The sequence below is a fragment of the Chenopodium album genome, chromosome 5 (assembly GCF_948465745.1).
Source record: "Chenopodium album chromosome 5, dcCheAlbu1.1, whole genome shotgun sequence".
NCBI lineage: Eukaryota > Viridiplantae > Streptophyta > Magnoliopsida > Caryophyllales > Amaranthaceae > Chenopodium > Chenopodium album.
Genome location: NC_137838.1, coordinates 79,115,922 through 79,139,102, shown reverse-complemented (window position 1 = coordinate 79,139,102; position 23,181 = coordinate 79,115,922). Strand labels below are relative to the sequence as shown.

Below are 23,181 nucleotides of genomic sequence, written 5' to 3'. Positions count from 1 at the left end.
TGGTAGTTGGCTGTTTATTAGATAATTTGTGAGCCAACAAGCCAAAAGCCAACAAAAAAACTACTCAATGCATCTTTTTCATTTTGGCTTAAAAGCCAGCTTTTTCACTGGCTAAAAAGCCAATTACCAAACACATTTTTAGGTTATTTGACCTCATAAAAAAGCCAAAAGCCAACCAAAAAGCCACCAAAATGCCATTTACCAAACATGGACTAAGTATGATGATTTGATGGGTAGATTATGTGCACAAACGCAAGTTATATGTTTATATGTAATTATAGAATATTAACATAAGTTAAATTGAGACATTTATTTTGAAACTAAAAGAAAGTATAGTACACTGTAATAATTATTTTATTATTTTTTTTTGACTAAGGGAGTTTAAGTTGAGGTGAATATGGGTGGTACTCTATATTATTATTTACGGTAACAAAAAAATTAAAGGTATGCGGGGCTGGAGGGTTGAGCGTAAGATCCCATTCCCCAGCACACGTGTAGTTGGTTTGCAACACAAAGCAACACTTGCCCACCACCTTCCTTTCCTCCTCAATCACCAAGGTTGCCTTGGCCTGCCGGGGGTTTTTCAATTTTGATTTTGATTTTCAACCCAAAACCCAACCCTCCCTTCATAATTGCTGCGATCATCTTCAACAATCAATATTCTACTTTCTCTCTCCTGCACAACTAGTCTTCATCTGTGAGATGGTGAACGAAAATGAGAAAGACTCGAAGAAGCAGAAGAAGAAAGTACCTGATTGGTTGAATTCTTCACTCTGGTCTACGCCTCCTTTGTCTGCTGCTACCACCATCACTCAAACTCAAACTCAAACTCAAGATCTCTCTCCTCCACCCGTCGTCCGTCCTCCGTCGCCGGTTCGACCTCCATCACCACCTCCTCCGCCGCCGGACTCCAACGGCACTTCCACTTCCTCTGCTTCTCCTTCTCCTTCCCCCGAGGAGATCTCTCGCCATGCTCAGCTCTCACTCGAGGTTTCTCTCTCTTTTCTTCTTCAATTCAATTCAATCCAATTGAATTCACCTAACCTAATTTCTTGAATTTGTTGCAGCTGTCGAAGAAGGTCATCAACATCAGAGAAATCAGGAGGTTAGCATCCATGGGTCTTCCTGATGCCCCTGCCATCCGCTCTACTGTGTGGAAGGTTTCTCTCTCTCTCTCTCTCTCTCTCTCTCTCTCTCTTCATTTCATAGTCTTAATTAATTAGTTACCTAATCGGAATTACAATCCCTAATTGCAATTGCCAGCTTCTATTGGGGTATTTGCCCAGTGATCGAGCAATGTGGCCCTCTGAATTAGCCAACAAGAGGTCTCAATACAACCATTTCAAGGATGACCTCTTGATGTCTCCCGTATGTCCTCTTCTCTCTTCTCCCTCTCTTTTCTTTCCTTTCACTTTCGATTTTGCTTCGCGTTTCTTTCATGTTTTAAACTCCTCCACTACTCTTCTTAACTTGTTTCTTCTATTACTCATTCAATTGCCATTGTTTATAGTCTTTATACACACAACAATTTATCAAGTTTTCTTAATTCATGTGTTTTTTTTATCAAACTACATGTATTAATAATGCTATTCCAGAGCTTGCCATTTTCTATAGCTTGTGCATGTCAATTCTGGTTTAAACACCATCATCTCCATGTCAATGTCAAAAACTCAAAATGTGTTGCCCTCCCTTTTTTATTTTTCTTTTGTAAAAAGTTTGGCATTTCTGAATGTCTATGTGGCTAGTCAGTCAGAAATTTCGAGGAAGCTGGAGAAGTCATCAATTGCTGATAAGGATGAACTCAAAGGTGAAAGTCGTTGCGTACTCTCTAGATCAGAAATTGTTCAAGATGAGCATCCTCTTAGCCTTGGACAATCCAGTCTATGGAATCAGTTTTTTCAGGTATATACCTTCAATATCAACTATCAGATTGGCTCTTCTCAAATTGATCACTGATTTCTATTGAAAATATTACTCCATAAGTATTATACTTTGACACTGTTTCATGTTGCTTTTTTATTTACTTTTCATTCTCTTTTTGTATGTGTGTGTGTACGTGTGTCTGTGTGTTGGGGCCTTGGAGGGGCAGGGGTTTCACACTACTTGGCCATGCAACACCTTTTTTAAACGAGTCAGGAAGGCTAGACACAAACATAACCTGTTTAATAAACTGCTGCCTAACTTGCCTGATTTGTTTAGTTAACCGGATCATGTTCATGTCAAAAATTTCTAATCCATTTGAGATCATCAATCGTCATCATGTTCATCACATCTCTAGGAAATAACATAGCCATTGGTAACCTCAAACATGAAGAGGTGTATTATAGTCCAAATTGCAAACTATTGCTAATAATTATACATTTCTTGAATAAATACTATATGAGACTTAGAAAAAGAGCCTTTACAACAAAATTTCATACTCGTACAATTTTACATTTTTATTGACATATCCTCTTCTGCACTCGAAGGTAATGCTAAAATAATCAAACAGAGGCTTCATTATGGAGAATTGAAAAAAAAAATCATAATATAAAATTATTTTTAATGGTTTGTGAAGGAATGGGTGGGTTTGGGTTTGGTAGCTCTATAAATTAGGAATAGTCGGAACACTAATAGGACCACGGGATGCCAAGTTGATGATGGTAACTATCTCGTGCTTCTCTTGACTACCATTATAATCATGCATTTGCAAAAGTCATATAATTGAATATACACCTATTAGTGCGCCTTTTATGGTTCAAAATAGACTTTTATGACCTTAGGGACACCCCACAAATCCATTTCAATTTTGAAAAAAATTCCCGAAATTAGACTGAAGTCGCGGATTAGCCTTCAAATTTGGACAATTTTTTATTTTTTCGGACCTGGAAAGGAAAGAAGCTGGTTGTTCCCATGATCTCAATGAGACCTCGGGTTTCTTAGTTTGTTATTAGAACATCTCTTGTAATTCTTTACTACCACTATCAAAATGTCTTATTAAGTATTTATGTAATTAAACAGAAATCACTCTTTTGAGACTATATATACCTACTAAAAGACCTTTTATGGTTTCAAACCAACTTAACTCATGTGGACATCGCACACATCCATATTCAATTTTGGAAAAAAATTCTCTAAATTCTCTAAGTTGGTGATTGAAACCATTTCTTGCTACTCTTTATTACTGCTATAAACAAGTATTTAGAATAGTCATACAATTGAACAAACCTCATTCTATAGACTTTATAAACCTAGTGGTAGGCTTTTTATTGTATTATGGTCTTGGGGACATGTAACACCCTAGAAATTCCTTTATTTTAAAATACCTGTTTTGCCCTGTATAAAACTTTAAATAGGAATATCTAAGACATTACCGCCACCGTGAAAACAGTTAAAGCAAATATCAAAGATACACAGCGGAAGACTAATTTTAAAAAACTTTCCAAAACAACCCAACTTGGAAAGCTAACCAAACGAAAGTAAAGTTAAAACCAAAATGAGCGAAGTAAAAATGAAAATCAACATACAACTTGGAACCATTAAAGGCCCTTATTAGAAACCAAACCAAATCCAAACTTGATATTAGCTCCATATATAAATATTAGCATAAATAATTAAAGCAGAAACACATTGTAACTAATATAAACTAGCATGATTCGCTCTTCACTCGTGCCCCATCATGAATATGCCTCAATACCTGAAAAGCTTATCTCTACTTGTCTCCACTACTCTCCATTAAAAATGGGTCATCATAGAGTCAAGATAAAGACATGACCAATACACACAAACACACACAATCAGCAAAGCTGAGTACATAAGCGTAATTAAACACGCTATCATGCTTTCACTTATCAACACACACTTACCTCAATGCACCTGTGAACAAGCACACACAACATTCAACAAGACTTAATGACTAGACACTCATTAATTCGTTTTGCATTGATTACGCATCGAACGGGTTTCCACCTATTAACTGTAACACCCCCGATTTACTAACCAAAATAAATAAGAATTAAAGGAAAAATAAACAACCTTTAAATAAAATTGCGGAAGCATACACTTAAATCGGAGGTATTACCGCCACACTCAACAACTTGTCGAGTTTTAAGGCTTACCAAATCCCAATAATTACAACCCAATAAACTAGGTGAGCTATTTATACAACTTTATAAACTCATGACATCACACTAATCGAAACACTTGAGCTCCTTTAGCTACGACCACTAGATCAACCTACTTAGAAAATCTTGACTGCTCACCATTAAGGACAAATTCTAAAATAGATCGTCGCAGGGCCACCATAAGAAAAAGACATGGCCGCAAATATAAATAGCACAATAAAACAACACACACGTCAGCAAAAAGCTGAGCAATCACCACATATCAGAATATAGAGTATAATATAATAATTAACATTATTAGATCAATTAAACAATGTAGTTCGAAACTACATTACACATTGTACTCTGAAAATAACCTTTGTCAAACTCAACCTCGAATAATAGTACGAACCTTTACTCAACTCATAACCAATAAGTGTGCCATGCTCGTTGTTCTATACCTAGCCTTGGACATGGGTAATTCGAATAAAACCAACAGGTATAAAAACTTGAATACTCCCAATAACTAGAAAACACCTTGAACTAGACCACATACGGGTCAATTCCCACCGTAGGGGACCATAGAAAATAGATAATAAAGATTGTACCTCATTCTTAACTCATGATTATTACCCTTTTACCAACAAGCCAAGGACTAAGTTATACAACGCCGAGCCTCAAACCAAGAACAAAATAATAATTCTCAACCTTTTGATCTCATACTTGATCAAATAACCATTCACAAATTAATATATTAAATAATATCTCAACAGTGGCACGTGTTCCCAAATAATACAACAATTCAAACTCGTTAAACCATAGCATATCTCAACTCTTATAGGACAATCAAACTAGTACCCAAATTTAATCAAATCTCAACCCAAAAATAATTAACTCACAACTCAAAAGTAATACAAGTTACCCTTTAACCTCAAAATGATACTCTATATTCGAATACACTGCCTCGACACAACTAAGATAATCAAAAAGTTTACATCAAATAAATCCATATAAACTATGTTGCCGTGAGAATCATATATTTATCAACATAACTCCAATTCCACGAATTCACTGCTCATCAAATACACTTGCATATATAAATTTTTTAAAAAAAGAAAAACATGATTAACTTATTTATTTCAAAGTATTAGATTACAAATTTGCAAACATGATTGTGGTATGATGACACAACAGCAAAAAGATGCGGATGATTACCTTTGGAATAAAAGCAATTGGTTTAGCCACATGATTATCAGAAGATAAACATTCCAAAGATTAATAGCAGGCTGTTGGTATAAACCCACGAACGTACATAATGGAGTAAAGAGGAAGAAGAGAAAGCTAGGAATTTTGTATCAAAACGGCTGCATAATATTATTGTATCCCAAAAACTTAATAGGGTTAGAATAGTTTATATATGCTTAAAAATAGAGAGTCCTATTTAAAATAAAATAGGGTTTTAAACCTTTTCGAACTTTAAAATAAAAAATATGAGATTAGTAAAGTTATTTAATAGATAAAATAAACTATTTTATTTATAAAATACATTATATAAACTCATAAAATATTCGGGTATTACAATCTACCCTCTTTAAAAGAAGTTTCGTCCCGAAATTTAAATTCTTGAATAATTAGTGACCACATATTATTTATTGTTGAATCCTTTTTAATTCTACCTCAGTGTTAAAGACACCTTAAATGCATAAAGCGCCAAAATCCTATCCCTCGGTGTTAAAAACACCTTAAGTGCACAAAGGCACCTAACATACAATTTATTCTTTGTGTATATAGACACTTATATAGCTTCTTAATAAAAATTTTTTGAACCATAATAAAATTCCTTTTCAATATTCCAAACGTAATTAAACATGTAGTTTAATTAATCATGCCTTCTAACATGCCATAAATAAAAATGTGGTTCAAATACAACATGCCCAAAATATAATTTTCCAATCCATAACCATCACAAATAATTCATGCTTCACAATTCAATCACAAACACCATAAATTCACAATTCCATACATGAACCTCAGCATGATACTACTTGTAATTGATTGAAATCAAACCTAGCATGATTCTACGTCATCCAAATATGCTAAGTACGCGAACGTACCTCAATTAAGCCCGTAAAGTAGCCAATTACACTACAACAATTCCCGAACCAAGTCTCCTACTTAAAGGGACAATAAACCTATATTAATTCTCCTTGTATACACAATTTCCAGCAACTTAAACTCACTTTAAATAACTTATAATAATCTGAAAATTATTTAAAAACCCCTAATTAAACTCCTTTTTAATGGATAATCACACCCTTTTATTAAAAATCACAATTATACTACTTTAAATAAAATTCCAACATTTTAAACTAATCAAAAATCCTTTAAAACTTCATCAAAATACATCTTTATACTTAAATTATCCATAGAAACATTAAATTATCTCTTACCCCTTTTAAACTCAAAGATAAAATTTAAAGCATAAACAAAAACTTCGTTAAAAATCAAAAACTGCTCGAAAATCGTATTTAGAGGCTGAATTTGGCCACGAGAGGGTAGTGCTCACTACTTTTTTTTTAGTGCTCAAAGGTAGTGAGTCTTTCTTAAAACGTTTTTTCCACTCGAAAAACACTACTTTTTTTTATCAAAATCGGAGGAGTTTAGAACCTGATCGGGATTAAAACGAGATTAATATTTAACGAACGGAAATCTAATTATTAAAACATGAATTTGCGTGTTCAAAATAAATCTGGAATTAAGTTAAACTAATAAGTAGTTATAATCACCAAAATTTCAAAACATCATTACTATAAAAGCCCTAAATCAATTATTCATAAAAACCCTAAAATCATGATTTTCAATAATTAAAAACCCTAGGTTATAAAATTTACAAAATCTGAAAATTATAAAGTTCAATCATCAAAATACAATTTGATACTAATTAAATTAATTTCAAACAATAAAATCAAAACCCATAAATCAATAATTATAATTACACAAATTAATAAAACAAAGGAGAGAGAAAATAAGACTAACCTTTTTGTGTGGGAAATTTTTGGGGATTCATGGGGTATTTATAGAGTAGAGAGTGTAGGGTTAAATTTGGGCTTATAAAAATGTGGGCTTGAGTTATGGGATAGGGCTTAAGTTATAGGTTTTGAAATGGGTTATTCCAATAAGAGTATGTAGGAATAATTTACATTGCCCAATAATTAATAAATGTTTGGCCCAAAACATATTTTACTTTTATAAAACTTTATATTTAAAATACTTTAACCCTTTAGAATATTTAATTAAAATACTTGAGCCCTTGACAATACATTTTATTAATACTTAAATACTTTATAAAAATACATAAAAATACGGGGTATTACAGGACACCCTACACATCGACTTCAAATTTGGAAAAAAATTCCTAAATTGGTTAGAAAGCATGGATTATAGCTTTCATATTTGTACAAGTTTACGGAACGATTGGGCCAAGGTGCTTCTTTTCGACCTTAATCAACGACCACTATTAATCTGTTATTGAAATAGTCATATAATTAGACAAAATTCATTCTTTGGACTTTATAGACCTAATGGTTTGCCTGCAATGGTTCCAAACCAACTTATGTGGTCTTGGAAAACACCCTACACATCTACTTTAATTTTGGAATATTTTTCCTAAATTGGTCCAAAAGCGTGAATTATAGCTTTTAGATTTAAATTTTTTCAAGATCTGCGGGCTTAGAAAGGAAAGTGGTCAAGGTGATTTTTTTGGACCCTTGGAGGCCTTAAGATTCCTAGTTGATGATTCAAATTACCTCTTGTAGCTTTTAACTATCACCATAAACACGTGTTTGAAATTGTTATATAATTAATCAAAATGTAACTTCGAGACGTTATAGACCCATTGGTAGGTCGTTTATGCTTCCAAACCAACCTTGATGACCTAGGGGGCCACTAAACATCCACTTTAAGAAAAAATTCCCAAAAATAGTTTGAAAGCATGTATTATATTTGGATTTGGAAAAATTTAAGTGTTTAGGACCCAGAAAGTATAAATTACAACCCTTTCTTACTTCCCATGGACCTTGGTGATTGCAACCCTTTCTTACTTATTTTTTATTATCGCTGTATAACATTTTGTAATATATAATTGAACAAAACTCATTTTGGAGACATTTTTGACCCATTGGTAGGCTAGTTATGATTCACAACCAACTTTATGACATTAAGGGGCTGCCTGGAATGGGTGTAATGGGAGGGGAAAAATTACATGAGTAATAATTCTGGATTTTTTTAAAGTTTGGATCTAGGGTAATTAATCAGTAGGGTAATCTATTTCCCTGAAAAGGGGGTTTATAATTACCCACCTCCCCCCTAGCATAACAATTCCCCCCGTAAAAACAAAAAGCACTCTCCTTTTCCATACTGCATCTTCTTCTCCCCTGCTATGTATTATCTCCTTCACCTTCATACCCCTCCGCCCAATTGAAGCTGTTGCCGCCATTATAGCGCCTAATGGAAGCTGCTAGCCGCCGCCATAGCTTATCAATTCCGGCGAATTACGAACAAGTATCTTGAATCGGACCCATTGGTAATTGGTTGAAGAGATAGTTGAACAAAAGGTTAGGGCTTTTGATCCTTCAAGTGAGGCGATGCTCGTGGTGGTCTCAAATTTATCAACGACATGGTTGCCATGAATTTGAGGTTTTTACCCTAGGATTGTTGCCAAACCTTAAGAAAATGAATTATTTCCCTCTAAATCAATGCTCAAGTAGAATTTACCCCATTAGATATTACCCCCTTCATTATTTCTGGGATTCCAGGCATGCCCTAAAGAGACACTAATCAGCCTCAATTTTGGAATTCTCAAAATTGGTTAGAAATGTTTATTAAATAAGCTTTTATATTTGGACAATTTTCGACCTTTGTGAGCTTGGATACAAAACTGCCCATGATACCCTAGGATTCTAAGTTGGTGATTGGAACCATCTCTTGCAACTCTTAACTAGGGCTGTTCATAACTGGGTACCGGGTTTCTCTTTGGGTACCCGCCTTTGCAGGTAGTCAAACACTCGGCCCATGACTTGACCCGCGATAACCGGGTATTTTCGCGGGTCGGGTCACGGGTACCCGAGAAAAAAAAACAAATTGAATTAAAAAAAATTAATTAATAGGAAATAATCTCTACAATCTACTTTATTGCTTATGATATAAATAAAATGAAATCATTCAAAAATAAATAATGAAATAAGAAGAAATATAGTGCATACTCCACTGCTGTACTACAATTCTTTCTTCAGAGTAACAAAAATTCGAAGTAATAATTACTTATGATGAAAAGTCCAAACAAATTTGCCGACGAAACTCATCCAACCCATACCCGTACCGCCGAAAAAATTAGCCTGCTCGTGCCCCCTCAAGTAGAAATATCATTTTTTTTTGGAGAAGGATAAAGAGGGTTGGGGCTTGTGAAAGGAGAAAGAAGGCGACAGATCGAGAAAGGGGGTTGCACAATTGCAGTTGCAGCCTTGAATTGATGAGGTATAGAGAGAGAAGGGGGAAAGAATAATGGAGAAGAGTAAAAGAGTGTGTTGCGGCTGAGGAAATAAAAGACTAGAAGAGTAAAACAAGAGCTGTACTTTAAAAAAAACAAAAAAAAAAAGTAACGGGTATTAACGGGTACCCGAGTAACAGAAACTCCGGCCCATGACCCGGCCCGCAACTTGAGGTTTTTAGCGGGTCGGGTACCTGACCCGAAAATTTGATGAAAAATCTCTAAATACCCGTTGGGTATTTTGCGGGTCATCGGGTCGAATCAAACGGGTCGGGTTTTTTTAACACCCCTACTCTTAACTAGGGGTGAGCATGGGACGGGTACCCGTACCATTAGTACTAACGGTTCGGGTACCCGATAACCAATATCACTAAAAGTGATATCCATAACCCGAACCGATAAGTTCGGGTACCCGGACTTCGGGTACCCGGATTTTCGGAACGGTTATCGGGTACCCAATAAAGTATCCAATAGTGATAATTAAACTTAAAAAATTAGTTATTATGATATTTTTTAACACTAATTAACAACAATACCATATAGTGATTATGAAGTAACGTAAGAGTTTAAATATTGAAAAGATAGATTTAAGTAGGAAAAAAACAAAATAATTGCTTATCGGAACAGAACGGGTAACCGTTAATTTTAAAATGATACCCAAAAACCATACCCGATATCGGAACGGGTACCCGAACCATTATGATTATCGGATCGGGTACCCTAATTTTTGGAACGGTAACGGAACGGGTTTTCGGTTTTTCGGGTAGTTTTGCTCAGCCCTACTCTTAACTACCATAAATAACATGTTTGTGGAATTGTTCTATAATTGATCAAAATTTATCCTCGATATAGTTTTATTGGTTGGCCTTTTATGCTTCCAAACTTGATGACCTCGTGGGACACCTCAAACAAAGTTTGGAAAAATTCTCGAAATCGGTCTAAGAGCGTGAATAGCCTTCTGATTTGGACAATTTTTCTCTTTTTCGATCTCGAAAAGTAAAGAATTTAAGTGCTTCACATGGACCTAACGAAGTCTTGGTATTCCATGTTGGTTATTGCAACCATTTCTCTATATTCTAACGGTATAAACATGTCTTGAAAGTCATATGATTGAATGTATCTCATTCTAGAGACTTTATAGACATATTAGTAGGCTAGTTATAGTTCAAAATAATTTTTTATAACTTCAATTTCTAAAAAATCCCTGATATTGGTTCGAAAGCGTTAATTATTTTGGATAATTTTTTACTTTTACTGGACTTAGAAAGTAAAGAAGCTTAGCTGCTTCCCTTGGACCTCATGAGGCAGTAGAATTCCATTTTGGTTATTGGAACCATTTTGTGCAATTCTTTCTCACTACTATAAACATGGTTTTGAAATGTTCATATTAAACAAAACTCATTCTATATACCTTATAGACCTCTGAATAGGTTAGTTATGGTTCTAAATTAACTTTATGATTTTGGGAGAGACCCCACAAAATCCCTAAAATTAGTTTGAAAGTGTGGATTATAGCCTTCATTTTTGGGACAATTTTCTCATTTTCCGGACTCGGAAAGTAAAGAAGCTAAGTTGTTTTTTATGGACTCCATAAAGTCTTGGTATTCCATGTTGGTGATTGGAACCATACTTTATTATCCCTATAAACACGTTTTTGTAATATTTTTATAATTGAACAAAAGTCATTCTATAGACTATATAGACCTATTAATTTGCTAATTTTGGTTCAAAATCAACTTTTATGACCTTCTAACTTCGTTGTAGAAGTAAGTTCCCGCAATTGGATGAAAAGCTTCGATTGCACGCTTTATATTTGGACAATTTTGACCTTTTTGGGCTTAGATAGGAAAGTGGCCTCGGTTTTTCTCCTAGACCCTATGAGACCTAGGATTTTAATTTAGTGATTGGAAATATCTCTTTCATCTAACTACCACTATAAACATAAAACATTATTTCTAAAATGTCATATAATTGAATAATTTTTTTTCTATAGACGTTATGTTTCTAAACCAACTTTGATGGCCTTAGGGGACACCCCAAACATCCACTTTAATATTGGGAAATTTTCCCGAAATTGGTCCGAGAGCATGGATTATAAGCCTTCGAATTTTGACAATTTTTTACTTTTTCGAATTTAGTAAGGAAAGTGGCCAGTTGCGTCCTATAAACCCCATGAAATATGAATATACTACCTTCGTTTCATATTATTTGCAACTTTGGATTATTTTATATCTCATAAATAATACCCAAAGTTGCAAATAATATGAAATAGAGGTAGTAAATGAATAAAACTCTTTCTAGTAACTTTATAGAACTATTAGTAAGATATATGATTTATAATAAACTTTTATGTCTTCGGTAGATCCTACACATCAACTTCAATTTTGGAAACATTTCCCGAAATTGGTTCAAAACATTATTGTAGTCTTCATATATAGATTGTCTTTGATATTTTCCGACCTTAAAAGTGAAAAGGAAGAAGCCAAACTACTTCCCTTAGATCTCAAAGATTGTTGTTGATTGGGATTGGATACATGTTTCTAAAATGGTCATATAATCGAATAAATTTATTTTCTAGACTTTTAAACCTATTGCTAGGCCTTTCATGGTCGCAAACTAATTTTTATGATTAAAGGGGATAACGAACACATTGACTTTGATTTTTAAAAAATCCCGAAATTGGTTAGAAAACGTCTTATAGTTGAACAAAATTTATTCTTGAGACGTTATAGACCTATTGGTAGGCCATTTATGCTTCTAAATCAACCTTGATGACCTAAGGAACACCTCAAACATCCACTTCAGTTTAGGAATTATTTTTTTCGAAATTGGTCCGAAAGTGTAATTTATAACCTTTTAATTATTGACTTTTACAAACTTGTAAAGGTAAGTTATTGAGGTGACTACCTCAAAGCTTTGGGATTCCAATTGGTGATTGGAACTATTCCTTCGCTCTTCATTTTCGCTATAAACATGTTTTGATTGGAACTATGGCAAGCTAGTTATGGCTCATTATCAACTTATATAACTTTGGGAGAGACAACAAAGACCTACTTTAATTTAAGAAAATTCCCAAAAATTGTGTGAAAGCGCATATATCTTCGGAGTTGACAATTTTAGACTTTTCCTCACCGGGAAAGTAAAGAAGCTAAGTTGATTCCCGAGGACTTGTTTGGTGAATGGACCCATTTCTAGTTGATTCCCGAGGACTTGTTTGGTGAATGGAATAGCTATATAATTGTACACAACTTATTCTATGGACTTTATAGATTCATTAGGTTAGTTATGGTTCAAAACCATTTTTTTATGACCTTAAGGCACCCCACCCATCAAATTCAATTTTGGAAAAGTTTTGAGTTAGTGGTTTATGAAAGTGGCGCAGGTATCACGGTAAGGGCAATTAGAAGAAATTAGTCTAGAGTTGCACCTATTTTCATGATATTCTAGGATATATTATGATTTAATAAGGAAATTCAATAATGACTAAACTATTTTTTAAATCACTTATTAAAATATATCATAAATGAATTTATTCTGAAGGACTCTTTAATACGAATATTATGATATGAAGTAATATTGTAAATTTTTAAGATAATAGTTATTGAAATTTATAATTTTTTTTATAGTATTATAATTTTATTTGTACATATGGAATATTAGTATTTTTATCGAATATAAAACTCTAAACCAACCATTTTATGTTAATAATCTATCCAAATTTTATTGAAAATGAAACTCTAAACTAACTTTTTTATCTTAAAAAATTTATCTAAATTTATCCAACATTTTTATCCTAGGTGTTTTACGAATAATCAATTGTTGCTTATGTGGTGCGACACGACTTAAAGTTGAAACGCCAAGTGTCGTTTTCTTGTGGCTTGACTAAAAGTTTACCTTTATATATTAGTTATATGATATGCTATGGTTTTTAACCAATTACACATCAACTTTAATTTTTGACAAGTTTTTCAAAATTGGTTAGAAGAAGTTTATTATGAGCTTCATATTTTGATATTTTTCATCTCTTGTGGGATTTGAAAGGAAAGTGTACGAGGTGATCTTTGTGGACCTCGTCAAGGTAACCATCTCTTGCAATTCTTAACTTCCAGTATTAGCTTTTTTCGAAATTGTCATATAACTCTACAAATTTTATTCTTTAAGACGTTATAGGATTTTTATGTAATTATGCTTTAAACAAACCTTGATGACCTTTGGGGAAAGCATCCACTTCAATCAATCAATCAAAGCCATAATTCCATAAGTGGGGATGGCTACATGAATCAAAAGTGATTATTCCATACTCCTCCATCCCTTACGTTCAAATTCCTCATTTAATTCAACTTTGGTAAAAATTCCTAAAATTGGTTCAAAAGCGTGGATTAAGACTTCAAATTTGGACAATTTTTAATTTTATGTACTAGGAAAGAAAAGTGTGTTCGATGTGTGGTGATTGGAACCATTTCTTGTGGCTCTATATATTCGCTACAAACATGCTTTTGAAATACTCAAATCATTGAACAAAACTTATTTTACATACTTTTTAGGCCTATTGGTAGCCTTGTATAGTTGAAATTTGTACATTTTTTCGTCTATTTTGAGCTTGGAAAGTTGGGATTGGAAAGTGGCCGAGGTGATTCTTGTGGACCTTAGGATACTCGGGTATTCGAAGTTGGTTATCAAAATCATCTCATGCCATTTGTTAGAATTTATATACCTATTGGTAGGATTGCTTTGGTTCCAAACCAACTTTTATCATATTAGGGGACTCCTTATGCTTTTACTTTAAATTTGGATTTTTTTTTTCTTGAATTTGGTCCAAAAGCGTGTGGATTATAGCCTTCAAATTTGGACAATTTTCAAAGGTTGCACGCTAAACAAAAATGAGGTGATTTCCATGGACCCTACAAGGCCTTGTATTCCAATTTGGTGATTGGAACCATTTCTTACGGCTCTCAACCTCTACTATAATCATGTCTTCGAAATATTAGTAAAATCGAAGAACTCCTTGAAACTTTATAGACATATTGATATGCATATTATGGTTTCAAATCAACTTATATGTTAGAAACAGGTTTGAAGCATTGTTTAAAAATGCAGTTGTTACGTCAATGCATCGTGAACCGGCCGGTTTGTAATGGATATTGTACTTATCGATTCGATATTTCCTGTTTTAGCACACCGTTTTTTGAAAAGGCCGAGATTTGACGGATACGACTGATACAAAATGAATCTTACCTGCATCGATGTTCACCGAAGAATTACTCACTTTTAGACAAAATGAAATGGAAAAAAGAAAAAAATGGAGATAATTCCATTGAAACGGATGAGTTAAAGGAACAAAGAGAAAGTAAATAGTGGGACAACTATAAAGAGGTAGTCACGTGTAAGTTGAAGTAATGGGTTTGGTGGGCTTTATTAATTAATTAATTAATTTTATTGTGTAGTAATTAGTTGGTGCATTGGTACAAAAAGTGGAAGAGTGGGACCATGGAAGGGTTAAACGAGGGAGAAGGAGACCGAAAATGACTTGTTTGGAAGGAGTTAGGAAGGATATGAAGTATATGGATTTGCATGAGGATGAGGCATTGGATCGTAAGGGATGGAGGAGGAAGATTTTTGTCGATGACAACACGAAATAATCACTTTTGCTTCATGTAGCCGATCCTATTTATAGGATTAAGGCTTTGATTGATTGTAGTAATTAGTTGGTGGGACAATAGTTGGCCAATGGTCACATGCTATGACAGGTGGCCTTTTATGTTTGTTATTTGTTTTTTAAATTGTTGTTAATGGGTAATAAAAGATAAAACAAGCTTTGTAGTAATACAAACATATGGTTTTTTTTTTTTAAGGGTAATAAAGTATACTAATTCAATTTAAAACCCACATAAAAATTAATTAAAAATCCTAAATTACAACATTTAGATTAATTAATTTAAAATAAAATTCTACCGTGACCTGGTCCGTGATCTAACACATCATTACCATTAATGTGAGACCGCAATCGTTCCCGCGATCGTGACCGAAACCGCATTTTTATACTATGGTCTGAAGTGTAAAATTTTGACATTTTTGGATTTATGTAAGCGGATAGAAAAGGGGACAAGGTGCTTTTCCCATGGACACTATGTTAGGGATTCCAAGTTGGTGTTTGGAACCAACTATTGTAGCTTTTGACTACCATTGTAAACTCGCTTTCGAAATAATCATATAGTTGAGCAAAACTCATTTTCGAGATTTTAGGCCTGCTATGGTTTCAAACCAACTTTTAAGATCTTTAGGGAACACTCTACATGTTCATAAAAACTCGGTCGAAAACGTGGATCATAGCTTTTACATTTTGACAATCTTCGCTCATGAAACCTACGAGAACCTAGGAGGCCATTTTGTTGTTGTGGGGGGGGGGGGGGGGGTAGCGGTTAGCTATGTTTTGTTGGAAAAGTAAATTAATTTATGTTTATTGTTCAATTATATTCATATGTTACCCTTATAATTTTGTTCTTTTATTTTTGAAAGACCATATGCTCTTTTTATGGACCAAGATAGTTGACGTGCTTGCATATATTTCAGTAGATGTTCTTTTATCTTTGGTATCTTAATATTAGGTTTGCTAATTATATTGGTTGCTGTCATGATTAATGAAACAATATTAGATGTTTTGTTATGTAAATGTTTACCTGGAACACAAGTCTGAGACTTTGGAAAGAGGCTGGTGTTACTCTATTACGTCTGACTGTTGTCAAAATTAAAAAGGAGAATCTGATGTTGCTCTGAGTGGAGAGATGAATTGAGACTTTGACTGTGCTTCTTGTTTCTTGCATAAGTATCATTTTTGTAGGAAGGGTTTTTTTTTTGGGGGGGGGGGGGGAGGGGGGATGGTGTTTCTCAGTTCTTTCTTCTTAAAATCAATTTTCTTTTTGATAATTCTTTAACAATATAAGATTTCTGAATGCTGTAATGCATGCTTAGGACACAGAGATCATCGAGCAGATTGATCGGGATGTGAAAAGAACTCACCCAGATATGCAATTTTTCTCTGGGGATACGATTTCTGCAAAATTAAATCAGGTTAGTAGTTTAGCTATCTTTGTCTTCTATTTGTGGTATTGTTATCTTTTCTCTACTAAATTTATGACATTCTTACTACTGTAGGAGGCTCTGAGGAACATTTTGATTGTGTTCGCTAAGCTAAACCCCGGTATAAGATACGTACAAGGAATGAATGAGTTATTGGCACCTCTCTTCTATGTTTTTAGGAATGATCCAGATGAGGAAAACTCTGTAAGTTAATAAAATGTGTGGACAAATATGTATCAGTGTATATATGCTATATATTTCCTCCGTTTTTTTTAGTTGACACCGTTTGACTTTTAAACTATTCACACAACACGCTTGACTCGCTTTTGTGGTTTATGGATACGATAAAACATATTCTTGTGGGATCTTGTTTGAATCGTTTCTATTTATATTTTATTAATATCCACTTTTTCTAATTTTATAATGTTGATAATTAGAGATATTAATCGTTAAAAATATGCGTTGGCAAGCGTGATAATAGAAAGACTTCAACTATAAAAAAAAAATAGGAAGTATGATTTAGTGTCCCCCCCCCGCGCGCATCTGTGAGAGATGAGACCTAGGATGCCTGAACATGGGGATCTCATCTACCTTTAATTTATACTTTTACTTCATTTTATTATAGACCAATAAGTCATGTATGTTAGTTATGTCACTCACATGTTGATCTTTTATCCTTAAGCCTGATATAGTCCAAGTAAAAGGAAACCTGGTAATGTGGTGATATTCTTACTATCGTTAGTTATATGATTGCTCTACACTTGAAATGTTTCTTCTTGACTTCCTGTCGTCCTAGTTTCTGTAAGTTAAATTGTTTCCGAGGCACACTTAGCTACTAGGAAAAGGCCTCTTTGCTTCACATACCTTGGGGTGTCTCCATCAAGGCATGTGATGAGTAGTGCCATTTTCTTGGTTACCTACATTCTTTGATGCTTGTACTTTGGAAACTTCTATAGTTATTGGGAAATTTAAAATAATCTCATCAGTCATAGCGGTGACTAGCCCAATAGATTGGCTCTCTTAATCTTGGAACCTTTCAATAGTGCCATTTTCTTGGTTTACCTACATTCTTTGATGCTTTTACTTTGGAAACTTGTATAAATATTGGGAAATTTAAAATGATCTCATTAGTCATTCTATGTGACATCTTTAGGGCAAAAGGCTACACAAACCATAAATAAATAGCGGTGACTAGCCAATATATTGACTCTCTTTGTCTTGGAATCTTTCTTCTTCTCTCTGATTTGCTCTCTAACCTTTGCATTGCTGATTTTTTGCTTCAATTACATCATCTTCTTCTTCTTCTAGGTATCTTTTTTTTTTTTTTTTTATTTCCTTTGCCCTATGGATTATTCAGTTCTAAAGATCTCTGCTCTAGATTTTTCTCTCTGTTAATTTTCTTTCTTCACTTTCCTTTTTCAGTGTGTAGCACTGTTGTTTCTCGATACCCCTAAACTTTTGTTGGTGGCTGGACTGCACCCTCAAAGTAGAAGATATTGTGCATTTTTAATAAGTTGGACTGTGCCACTTTTACGCTATCTTATTTAGAAATATTTCCTTGAGAACTAATTGAGTAATATCAAGTATATAATCACTTGGCACTTTCTCATGTCATTGCAACATTAAATTTCCACGTGTCCTAACTCACCCTAATAATTTGAATTAAAAGTGGCATTACGACGGAGAATTTCTTAACCGTACCATCTTAAATCTCTTTGCTCCTCTTGCCTCTCCCTGCCTTAAGAATGACTTTCTCTATATTATTTCTTTTTCTTCTTTTATCCTTTGCCCATAATTTTTTAAAAGAGAGCATAAACTGATTTTCATGAAGTATTTCTGCTTCAATGTCTTACCTGTGTTACAACTTAGCAGACTTGACGAAATATTATTATAAAATTCAAGATTGGTCAAGTCAAGTTCAATCAGGTGTGGTAAGAATATTTTGGTAACCAGGGTGTAAGTGCAACTTTGCAGTAGTTGATTGAATTTTGGGTATTGAATAATGTGATGTATCGAAGTGTTGGAGGTGAAGACATGGATACTATAATTAGAGGTCTCTAGTTCAAATCTTGTGGAGGCCGTATAATCTAGGGAAAGTCATATAGATAATCAATCAATCAAAGCCTTAATCCCAAAAGTGGGGTTGGCTAAAAGGAAAGTCATATAGATACTAATGTATATTAACATGTAGAGATCTTTTAGAAAAACTTGTATGGTGAAGCATGCTCAAAAGATTTCTTAGATCCACCATTGAGGATATTGACAAAATTGAGATCTATGTTGCACGGGGACGCCTTATGGCCGGTGTCCCCCATCCCCGTGACGTTACGGGTACGGATACGCTCTCGAGGACGGCTTGGGTACGTCCCCGGGATGAGTTAACTTTTTGGGGACGGGTTGATTTTTTGGGGACGTTTCTGGGGACGCGCATGAGGCTCAATGCCGTCCCCAAGGGTAATTTTTGGCTTTTTAAAATAAAAAGTTTTTTTTTGAGTTTGTCGTCCCATTTCCCCCAATTCATAGTTCACACTTCAAAACTCACAAATTAAGGTTTATCACTTTCTCATTATCTCTCTCTCGGCGGTGGAGTTTGGGCAGCGGCGGCGAGGCTAATCGGCGGTTGGCGCTTCTCTTCTTCTCTTTCTGACTTTCTTCTTCTCCTCTCTTCTAGCCTTAAAATATTCTCGGTGTTGTAGTGTTGTTTACACTTTTATATTTTGTTTTAATGTTTCTGCTTTCATGATTTTTTTTTTTTTTGAATGTTTCTGATTTCATGATTTGTTCTTATTTTAAATGTTGTGGTAAACATTGGCTAAAATTGTTTTTATTATCATTTTATTTTTTTGCATAAATTTTTTTACTATGATCCAATTTTTTTATATTTAAATTTACATTTTAAAAACCGCAGTCCCCAAAGCCGTCCCTGTACTCTGGAATTTTTAGATTTGCCATTTCCCGTCCCTGTACCCGTACATGCCCTCGTACCCGTATTGGTGCATCATAGATTGAGATAGTATACTAGAATTTCTGTGTAAAAATGTTGCATTGTTTACTTTTGATGATATGGTAAAACTTTTAGCTTTTTGTCTGCAAAATTTTTATATAGATGTTCCTCATAAGTTATTGTGTTTCTGATCATGTGGATGATTTCCCTTCTGCAGGCTGCTGCTGAAGCAGATACATTCTTTTGTTTTGTTGAGTTGCTTAGTGGATTCAGGGATAATTTCTGTCAGCAACTTGATAATAGTGTTGTTGGAATCCGTTCTACGATCACAAAATTGTCAATGCTTTTAAAAGAACACGATGAAGAACTTTGGCGTCACTTGGAGGTCACTTGTAAGGTAATGTATATCGTTTTTGCTGCATTTTCTGCTCCAATCTTCCTATAGCTCTTAATTCTCAGTGCTATCTGGCCACCTTCAGTTGTATCTATTTTGTCAGTTATTATCTTCTGGTATAAGCCTATAGCAGTTCTTTATTAGTCTTCTTCTTTAATGAATCATATGCAAATAAATACCTAGGTTGCAGATGTAAAAAAATGTATTGAGTAAATAAATTTTGGGATAATCATGATGCATCATATATGCTCATGACTTACACGGACTCTGTTTGAGGTGGAAGCCATAGTGAACTTTAATGCTGGGTGGTGGTGGTGTTGCAGTTGATTTTAATTACAGTTATTGTTAGCAAAGACTGCACAAAGAAGCTAGATATGTGGAATGACACTAGTGGCACATCTGCAGTAAGAATGAGAACGGGATTGAAGGTTTCTTTCTCACTGCTGTATGCGTATTCTGGGAGCAAATTGGAGTTGGATGTGAGGTTTGAGTGGAAAAAAGTCTCTCATTCCCAACATTTTGTACCTGGTGAATGACTACCTGTATACTCTATTGCTGGCCATTACTTAAATGCCACATAACAGCCTGATAAACTATTAAAGGAATAAGTGACTGACAATAGCCTCTGACAGATTGGCAAATACATTGTTATAAATATGAAAGATTTATTCATTGTAAAGTAGGAGTGTGTACAAATGAGAGTCTGGAAAACTAACTGAAACCTCGACAGTGCCTATTGCCAGTATTACATAAATAAAAAAAGTTAGCTGTCCCTTTTTTTTTTTTTTTTTTTTAGTATTTTTATTATTTTTTATTATTTTTAATAACTGCTGTATGCTTGTTTAAAGCTTTTCTTCAAAATTTTAAGAAAAGAGTTCGACAAACAAAAAAGCTGGCCAAAGACTAAGGAGCGATCCAGTTTTGTATAACCACTTACCAAATCAATGGATTCTGGTTTTATTGCACTTTCTTCAGTCTCTCATTCAAATTTTTTGCGTATCACTTCCATGACTCAAATTTATATGATGGCCTCTTAATAATGCAAACTTGTAAACACTTTATACTTGTTTGCTGCAATCTTGTATATTTGTGTAATGCTCAAATGACATTATAGAATACTATCAACCTTGTGCCTCTCAAGAGGTGGCCCTTGCTGTTTCAGCTGATGAACTACACAGAGCATACACCAGATTTGATAGGAAAGCTAATGATGTGAAGTGGACATAAATGTTTGTTGTACACCTAAGGCCTTGTTACTGAATGTTTAACTTCCTACTCTTTGGTGACAGGTTAATCCCCAATTTTATGCATTCAGATGGATAACTCTTCTTTTGACTCAAGAATTCAGCTTCACAGACAGCCTTCATATTTGGGACATTCTATTAAGTGATCCTGAGGGGCCACAGGTGTGTTTAAGCTATCAAATCATCTTAATTATTTTTAAATTTTTAATTATTTATTTTTTAATTTTTTGGTTCTGGAGCTAAGTATGGGGATTGGGCTATGTTACTTGTTGACAAAAAAATATAGGCGGCACATATTATGCTCTTAATTTTATATTTAGTGATGCAATGAACTCAACTTCTACAGCTATGTTGTCCTTATTGCAAATTATACTAGCTACATATCAAGTATCATCTCCTGCAGCAGAATTTTTATAAACTGCATTAACTTTTGGGCGAAGAAGCCCATCAGTTAGCCAAAGTGTTATAGTTTTGTCCGAGTGCAAGAAGCCAAAATTTTGTTGGAATTGTATTAGAGCTTGGAGGTTATGTGGTTTGACTATAAAGGCTAAACTTCATAGTTACTGTTCTATTATGCCTCTACTGCAGTATTTTTTTTAATCCCTTATACTGGCAATATACTTGTGGAATTTATGGAAGAATTTGTTAGTGTAAAAATTATATTGTTTGTCTATAATGTTTAATACTTCGTATTAAAAACGTGGTATTGAGGATATTCCCTGAGAAGATTATTGTATGTAATAGTCATAGAACATTAAGGAAATTTGCACAAAAATTCATGCTAATATTGGCTGCTTCACTTCACAACTGATTGTTGCTTATGTCGTGGCAGGAAACATTGCTAAGAATCTGTTGTGCTATGCTAATTCTAATCCGGAGACGGTTGCTTGCTGGTGATTTTACTTCCAATCTCAAGCTTTTGCAAAACTACCCCTCAACAAATATTAGTCATCTACTATATGTTGCAAACAAGTTAAGGGCCCATCCAACTAGCTAGGTTCTTTTGTATGACACTTCAGTTCCCTATGATTCTTTCTGTGTTTTTTTATTATTACTTCTGCACATTGTAGAGTACCGTTTTTGTATGTTTAGTTTATCTTTTGTTATATGTAAATGTCTGTTAAAAGCATTGGTTGAACGCTGCCATGTTTGTTTTCAATAACTATTTCATTGTATCCCCCTTCCCCGCCAAACCAAAGAACACAATCCTGCTGTATGTGGTTTGTTACCTTAATTGTGGTGATGTTGACAATGTCCGTCAAATTAAGGGGTTACATATTACATTCTTTCTACTTTAACTAATTTATATTACTCTTGCTACCTTTGAACCATGTACTAATGAAGGTTGAGTAGCTTTGTTAGGAAATATTGTGCAAAACTACCTATTGTATTTCTTAAATATATTATTGAAAGCTATTATCCACGCTTTTTTAGAAAAAAATTTTATGTTACGCGCACCAGTGGCGAAAAGTCTTGAGACCCTAGGGGATACGTCTTAGAGACATATAATGACGTTTGGAATCATATAGTACCATTATATGTTGTCAAAAATGTCAGGCTTGAATTCACGAAATCGGCACAAGTTTCGAAAGGGTAATTTGACCATTTTAAGGCAAATTTCATGGTTCCACCAACCAAATTGGACTCCGGGAGGGTATTAGAGACAACAGTAAACATCTCGGGAATTTTTATTTTCGAGCAAAAAATGGTCAAAAAATTCAAAAATTGAAGGCTATTATCCACGCTTTTTAAGGAATTTTTTATGTTACGGGGCCCGGTAGCTAAAAGTCTTGAGACCTTAGGGGATACATCTTTGAGGCATATAATGACGTTTGGAATCATATATTACCATATATGTTGTCAAAAATGTCCGTGGTTGGCTTGAGTTCACGAAA

The 23,181-nt window shown here is 34.2% G+C and overlaps 1 protein-coding gene across 1 annotated transcript; it reads left to right on the top strand.

The window, feature by feature from the left end:
• Positions 1-420: 420 nt before the first annotated feature.
• LOC145631240 (uncharacterized) lies at positions 421-22,424 on the top strand. Its single transcript, XM_081683330.1, has 9 exons — positions 421-990; positions 1,068-1,160; positions 1,264-1,368; positions 1,750-1,902; positions 16,597-16,695; positions 16,780-16,908; positions 19,866-20,045; positions 21,332-21,448; positions 22,119-22,424. Exons 1-9 carry the CDS (start codon positions 703-705, stop codon positions 22,281-22,283), a joined length of 1,329 nt encoding a protein of 442 aa, XP_081539456.1. The 5' UTR covers positions 421-702; the 3' UTR covers positions 22,284-22,424.
• The last annotated feature ends 757 nt before the right edge of the window (positions 22,425-23,181 follow it).

What these genes read in the sequence shown, in the direction of transcription:
- LOC145631240 (XM_081683330.1), top strand. Translation starts at nt 703, where the DNA reads ATGGTGAACGAAAATGAGAAAGACTCGAAGAAGCAGAAGAAGAAAGTA. An exon ending in ATGCTCAGCTCTCACTCGAG is followed by an intron (nt 991 to 1,067) that starts GTTTCTCTCTCT and finishes AATTTGTTGCAG; the next exon opens with CTGTCGAAGAAGGTCATCAA. An exon ending in GTGATCCTGAGGGGCCACAG is followed by an intron (nt 21,449 to 22,118) that starts GTGTGTTTAAGC and finishes ATGTCGTGGCAG; the next exon opens with GAAACATTGCTAAGAATCTG.